The 6,415-nt window shown below is 49.4% G+C and overlaps 2 protein-coding genes across 10 annotated transcripts; one reads left to right on the top strand and one right to left on the bottom strand.

Annotated features, from left to right (window-relative positions):
- SRSF2 (serine and arginine rich splicing factor 2) lies at positions 1-3,420 on the top strand. 8 transcript variants are annotated; one of them, XR_008970604.1, is made up of 4 exons: positions 1-573; positions 939-1,249; positions 2,356-2,465; positions 2,982-3,420. XR_008970604.1 is itself a non-coding variant. In XM_057397067.1 (3 exons), exons 1-2 carry the CDS (start codon positions 212-214, stop codon positions 1,240-1,242), a joined length of 666 nt encoding a protein of 221 aa, XP_057253050.1. In that variant the 5' UTR covers positions 1-211; the 3' UTR covers positions 1,243-1,249; positions 2,356-3,420. The 8 variants fall into 8 exon arrangements, 3 of the variants coding, with proteins under 3 accessions (XP_057253050.1, XP_057253049.1, XP_057253048.1); XR_008970602.1 differs by adding an exon at positions 1,594-1,697 and having other exon boundaries at positions 2,356-3,420; XR_008970603.1 differs by having other exon boundaries at positions 939-1,697.
- A 798-nt stretch (positions 3,421-4,218) lies between these two features.
- On the bottom strand, positions 4,219-5,954 carry METTL23 (methyltransferase 23, arginine). 2 transcript variants are annotated; one of them, XM_057397063.1, is made up of 5 exons: positions 5,812-5,954; positions 5,620-5,724; positions 5,309-5,546; positions 4,891-4,975; positions 4,219-4,565 (listed from the first exon to the last, which is right to left on the bottom strand). In XM_057397063.1, exons 1-5 carry the CDS (start codon positions 5,899-5,901, stop codon positions 4,397-4,399), a joined length of 687 nt encoding a protein of 228 aa, XP_057253046.1. In that variant the 5' UTR covers positions 5,902-5,954; the 3' UTR covers positions 4,219-4,396. The 2 variants fall into 2 exon arrangements, with proteins under 2 accessions (XP_057253046.1, XP_057253047.1); XM_057397064.1 differs by lacking the exon at positions 5,620-5,724.
- Between the last annotated feature and the right edge of the window lie 461 nt (positions 5,955-6,415).

Below are 6,415 nucleotides of genomic sequence, written 5' to 3'. Positions count from 1 at the left end.
CCTCCCTCTTCGCTGAGGACCTTGCGGCGTTGCCCTATGCCCTGCACCTCTTCTCCTTTCTGGACTCTTCTAGGCCGCCGCTCCGGCGCTCCCCCTCCGGTGTGAGGCGCTTCCCTCTGAGGGCCGCGCCGTCTCGTAAGGCGCTCCCTCTTCCCTTTCCTCGGGTTTCTTCTCCTCAGCCGCCGCCGCCCCCCGGGGGCTGTTGCCCGCCATGAGTTACGGGCGTCCGCCGCCGGACGTGGAGGGCATGACGTCCCTCAAGGTGGACAACCTGACCTACCGTACTTCCCCGGACACGCTCCGGAGGGTCTTCGAGAAGTACGGCCGTGTGGGCGACGTCTACATCCCGCGGGACCGCTACACCAAGGAGAGCCGCGGCTTCGCCTTCGTTCGTTTCCACGACAAACGCGATGCCGAAGATGCCATGGATGCCATGGACGGGGCCGTGCTGGACGGCCGCGAGCTCCGAGTGCAGATGGCCCGTTACGGCCGTCCCCCTGACTCGCACCATAGCCGGCGGGGCCCGCCGCCGCGCCGCTACGGGAGCAGCGGCTACGGCCGCCGCAGCCGCAGGTGAGCGCCGGGAGGGGTGCGGAGTTTCAGCAGTTAGACGGGCCTCGGGCGTGTGGCTGTGTGGTGCGGGCCCTTGGGTCTGTGTCCTTTTCCGAGTGACTTTCGGGGCGGGGTTTGGAGCGGGGAGTTGGGGTTTAGTAGGGAAGGCACATGGAGTTTCCTCGGAGCGGAAGGGGTTTGCGCTGTAGTAGATTTAGCCCCCGGCCACTCACTCCGAACAATGGCGCCCTCGGAACACTCATTTTCTTGCCCACGTGGGTCCCGTTCCGCCCTCCCTGTCCTGAAGTAGTCATTGGAGTCTGTTGCGCCGCCCCTGTTCAACTTCTAATGTGCCTTTCTTTCCTCCCCCTCCTGGTGTGTTTCAGCCCTAGAAGACGCCGTCGCAGCCGATCTAGAAGCAGGAGCCGCTCTAGATCCCGCAGTCGGTCCCGTTACAGTCGATCCAAATCCCGGTCTCGCACACGCTCTCGGTCTCGCTCCACCTCCAAGTCCAGGTCTGCCAGGAGATCCAAATCAAAGTCCTCATCTGTCTCCAGATCCCGGTCCAGGTCTAGATCCCGGTCCAGATCTAGAAGCCCTCCCCCAGCCTCAAAGAGGGAATCCAACTCTAGATCCAGATCTAAGAGCCCTCCTAAGTCTCCGGAAGAAGAAGGAGCTGTATCCTCCTAGGAGCATGGTAATGTATCTCAGGGTCAGCATATGTTGCATGTTACTTTATTATAGTACTTAGGTGGGGTGTTGGGTAGTTTGTAGAGTATTAATAGCCTGAAGCAAGTGGATCCTAACGGGGCACATTGTTAGTTGGCTTTTATTTTCTTGAGCAGTGCTTTTTTGGTTATTGGTTTAGGGAAATTAATACCAAAGGGCTTTCTACATGGATTTTCTTTTTAAACAGAGAAAATGTTTTATTGAGAGATTAATGGCTTGGTTTTAATAAAATATTGTATGAGACGCAACCTATGATGAAAAATGACTATTTCTTACTGTATTTATCCAACATCTGCATTTTCCCCTTTAAAGCTGCGGTCTCCTGTTTGCTAAAAGAATATTGGCCAGTATTGCAGATTTTAACTGATTTGGCTGATCCTCCAGGGACCAGTTTCTGTGGGCGTGTATTGGAGCAGGTTTGTCTTTAACTGTTAAAGATACACTATCCTTTTATAACGGAAGATCGGTTCAGTGGCCGTTAAACTGACTGGAGGTAATAACTGTTCTAGAAAAGTGGCAAATTGCAACGAGAAAACCACGGAAACTAGGTTTTTTCCTCAAGTTGACATCTTGAAGAGGCATCTAAGGATACACACCGGGTGGGGAAAGGATAGTGTGTCTTTAACCCTTCAAACTGTTTGGTCCTGTTTTTGAAAGGAAAGGGCCTAAGCTAGAATTGAAGTTAGATAACTGTAGCAAAATTAGTCACCTTTTGTGTTTTGAATGCTACTTAGAGTTTAGTTAAGTCTTTAAGAAATACTAGTTTTATAACTTTTATATAACTTTTCATAATCTATTGTTGAACAGGCTGAATTGAAGTTAATGGTGGCTTGATCTCCAGCCTGATGCTTACTCTTCTTTGTAACTACATATTCTGATACAGAACCTTGCATTTGGCCTCTGAAGTAAAGCAACACATTTGGGGGGGGAGGTGGAGCACTATGGAAATTCCTAAAGCTTAATTAAATTAGGCAAAGCCAGTTGAAACACAACTAGGAGTATACCTGAAGTCATCCCCACAACCAAGAGAGACAAGGTAGAAACCTGGCTGAACTTTTCTTTCTTCAAACCTAGATGCATCACATAAATGAGAGCTTCCATAAAGGACGCCTTTGGGGGGAAAGGATCGCTTGAGTCTTCAGTCCCTTGGAGAGCCCTGGCCCGAGCAACCAGCTGATGAAAAGGTTATTTTGTAACATTTTGTCTAACTTTTTACTTGTTTAAGTTGCGCCTCAAGTGGCAGATTTTACATTTTATGTGCCATTTTGTTGCTGTTATTCAAATTTCTTGTAATTTAGTGAAGTGAACGACTACCGATTTCATTATTGGCTTGGATATTTGAGGTAAAACTTCATTTTTGTTTATATAGTGCTGACTTCTATTTCAAATTAAAACTGATGGTAACTTGCTGCCTCCAGTTTCATACTGAGGAAACGGGCAGCCATTACATGCTGAGTAGCTAACTCTTGTCAAAAACTACTTTCAATTTTGTCTTCATTCCTTAAATAAAACCCTGCCAGACTTCAATTTGAAACTTAACTGTAAATGCTTTTTTTTTTTAATTATTATTACTTTGACTTTAAATAGTATCTTTAAATTCAAATTGATAGAAATCTTTTCAGGTGACAGTTAATATTTGAAAAGGATTGTTTTATCAGCCTCAATTCTAATCTCTTCTCTTATGTATTTTTGTGCACTAGGCGCAGTTGTGTAGCAGTTGAGTAATGCTGGTTAGCTGTTAAGGTGGCGTGTTGCAGTGCAGAGTGCTTGGCTGTTTCCTGTTTTCTCCTGATTGCTCCTGTGTAACGATGCCTTGTCGTGCAGAAACAAATGGCTGTCCAGTTAATTAAAATGCCTGACAACTGCACTTCCAGTCACCCGGGCCTTGCGTATAAATAATGGAGCATACAGTGAGCACATCTAGCTGATGATATACACACCTTATTTTTTCCAGAATGGTAAAACTTTACCAACCTACATATATGAACTTATATATACGAGAAATGTAATGTTAAGACAAAAAATGGTTCATTCCTTTGTAAGTACTGATTGGTGTATCTTTTGCTTAAGACATTCTGTACTATACCCACTGTCTCTGTAGTTAATATTAAACATTTTTTCTGTGTTAACTTTTCTCAACTTAATGTCTGAGTCAGCTTATTTTTAGCTTTGAAAGATTTTTCCAATTCCACTGACAATGTTTTAACTTCTCTGTAGTAACTGAATGCATCCTACCGCTACAAACTTTATCTACTGGGGTGGCTTTGAAATTACTAAGGGCAAACTTTAACCAGTATTGTGACTAACCCAGACATTGTATGGCAAGTGGTGCATACCAGAGTCCAAACCCCAAACCAGACAGGTCTGTTGGATGTTATGAAGGTAGACACTGAGCAGTACTAACTACATTTGCTGTGTACTTGCCCTAATGCCACAGGCTGCTGCTTGGCGGTAGCTAATCTTACAATGATGATTTCTGTTTCTTGATTTGGATACCAAATGAATTGTAACTTAAACCATCGTGTGTCAAGGGTTATTGTAATGCTTTGTTAACTTCTATGCATGTATGTTAAATGGGAATGGAAACATCTGAATACTTGCAATCTGGCTTGATTGAGGATTAAAAGTACTTTTCTACAAACGGAGGAGTTTGTATGTTCCAGGGCTGCATGACCAGACTGAGTAATTTAAAAACAAAGGGGCTGGGTTTTGTATGTGGATCTCCTGGGAGAAGCCTCCATCTTGGGAAACAGATCTGACTCTAATACTGAAGGAGTATGGCTAACTCTTCCTCATAGCTGAAGTTGTGAGTTCAGGTTGGCTCTTCTGGCTTGTCAGGTGGTTCTGCTCTGTTGTACTGTGGCGCACAAAATGACATTGAGTCTTTGAACTATGCAGCGGTCTTTGGGGAGGAGCACAAATCTCTCAAGCCATAGCTGAACAATCAAACAGCTTTATTTTTACAATGCATGTTTTAAGGATTACTTAAAGGGATCTGCTTCCCACCAAATATGCATGAGGTTTGCTATGAACAGGACTCTTTTCTGCTGGTCTGTGCTACAACACACAGTTCCCAGTTCAGTATCATTTTGTATTGGAAACAAGTGGAATAAACTTAAGTACTATCTGCTTGTGCTAGTGAGATGATCATCATTTCAATGGTATGTCTTCCTGGTAGGGAAGAGCTGGCCAAGTGCTCTTTGTCTGCTCCAAAGGAGTGCAAGGGAATGGGACTGCTCCTCAGTTTCCATTTGTAGAGCAAAGCTTCGATAGACCAGTCAGCACTGAGGGGAGGAAATACCAGTGTGTGAAAACAATCCCAGTTTGTAACTGCTGGGTAATTACAGCAGTGTCACCAAACTTAATTACAGCACTTCACAAAACAAAGGTGGTAACAACTTTCTAGTCAACAGCAAATTGGTGGTTCTTGGATGATCATGATCTTGTTTTGGCTACTCGCCCTATGATTTGGCTAATAGCAGCCTGATGGACAGTCTTGAGAAGCTCTGGAATGGGTGCAGTGGTGTCTCAGGGAAGTTAACACTCCTTAAGAGCTGAGATGGGGCCCAGGAATTGAGATTTGAGTCTTAAATGCACAAAAGTATTTACCTTCGGACTTGATAAGTAGTCCAGAATTGAGCATGTGGGTTCTTTTCCAGCAAGAAGTAAACTGTAGTTAAAATATCTTCAAAGTCTGTGTAGTTTGGGAAGATGAAACAGTCTTGGTTAGTCTCTGGGTTCTAGGTATGGTTAAATATGCCTGGCTATATGAAATGGCAATTGGAAGTCAATAGGGACCTTAGAAGATGGCCTTGAGCGGTGAGTTTATAACTCCTTTTTCCACACCCCACCCTTTGGTGGTATTTATAACAGCTTAATACTAAATTACCTCAAGAATAACAAGTTAATAGCACAGTGTCACCATCAAGGCTGACACCTGCTCTCTTGACAGTGTTCCCACTACCACGTGGATGCAAAGGCCTTGCAGTCTGTCACAAATCAAAGATGCCCGAGAGGATTAACATACCTTTGGGGTCAAAAAAGATATCCGATCCTAAAATGATGTCTACGGGCGGAAGAGAGAGCAGCTCCGGGGATACGCGCCCCCAGGTGAGCCCCACGACAGGGACCTGGGCCAGCCCATTCAGTAAGCAGCTCCTCCGGCAGCTCTGCAGGCACCGCGGCAGCTCCTCGCTGTCTGACAGCGTCACCTCAGCCCCGCACTTGGCAGCCAGGACACCAGGCAGGCTCACACCCGCTCCCACCTGCAACCAAAGCGGGGGCATGGAGCGGGAATGGGGGGAACAAGAGGGACCGCGAGGGATGAGGGGCGTGTACCTCCAGCACCCGCTTCCCGGGAAGGCTTCCCCTGCGGGCCCACAGGTACTGGGCCAGCACCACGGCGCAGGGCCACACGTACGTGCCGTATTGCGAGTCCGGCACCTGAAACACACCGTGCGCGGCGCTGAGGGGCCGGGCCGGGCCCCGCCGCCCCGCGTTACCCCCGCGTTACCCCGGGCCGCGCGCTACCTCAGGCACGCGCAGCACCAGCGCCTCCCGCCCCGCCGTGAAGCGGTACCGCCGCACGCGGGCCCGCTGCTGCTGATCCGGATCCTCCATGGCCAATCAGGGACGGACACGTCGTAGCGCCAGGCGGCGAGGACCAATCGGCAGCGTCACAGGGTGGCGGAGGGCGGGTCCCTCAGCGCGCAGCTTCCGCCCCACCCCCTCGGGGGTCGCGGTTAAACCCGCACCGCTGGGCCCGCGGGCCGGTGCCGCGAGGGGAACCGCGAGTCCCGCATGAGCTGCGGACACGCGGCCGGCTCGCAGCTATCAGGGAAGCAGCGGGCGCTGAGCGCGGGGAAGAAGCGGCCCGGGGGAAGGGGGGGTCCTGGGGCGATCCCACCGGCAGCGAGGCCAAGGGCGCCGGGGGCCCACGCTCCGTTCATGCCTTCCGCAACACCAACATGGCGGCTTAGCGCCGCTTCCCCGCCTCAGCCAATCAGCGTCAGCGGGCGGGCCAGGCGTAGCGGAAGTCGGAGGGGCAGGGAGCCAATGGGAGGGCGCCGTGGGCGGAGCCGCGGCGACAGCGGCGGCAAGGGGGTGAAATTTCTCGAAGGTGCGGCGGTTGCGC

This window comes from Pezoporus wallicus, unplaced genomic scaffold (genome assembly GCF_028554395.1).
Source record: "Pezoporus wallicus isolate ANWC-B61680 ecotype Strahan unplaced genomic scaffold, APGP_CSIRO_Pwel_v1 contig_12281, whole genome shotgun sequence".
Classification (NCBI taxonomy): Eukaryota; Metazoa; Chordata; class Aves; order Psittaciformes; family Psittacidae; genus Pezoporus; species Pezoporus wallicus.
This window is presented reverse-complemented; position numbering and strand designations above follow the sequence as displayed.

Excerpts from the sequence above, each read along its gene's own strand:
- METTL23 (XM_057397063.1), bottom strand. The coding sequence starts at position 5,901 with ATGGAGGATCCGGATCAGCAGCAGCGGGCCCGCGTGCGGCGGTACCGC. Across the intron at positions 4,976-5,308 it reads TATCTTTTTTGACCCCAAAG|ACTTTGAAGATATTTTAACT; the intron begins GTATGTTAATCC and ends CAAACTACACAG. Across the intron at positions 4,566-4,890 it reads ACTACTTATCAAGTCCGAAG|TGCTGACTGGTCTATCGAAG; the intron begins GTAAATACTTTT and ends TCCTCCCCTCAG.
- SRSF2 (XM_057397067.1), top strand. The coding sequence starts at position 212 with ATGAGTTACGGGCGTCCGCCGCCGGACGTGGAGGGCATGACGTCCCTC. Across the intron at positions 574-938 it reads TACGGCCGCCGCAGCCGCAG|CCCTAGAAGACGCCGTCGCA; the intron begins GTGAGCGCCGGG and ends GGTGTGTTTCAG.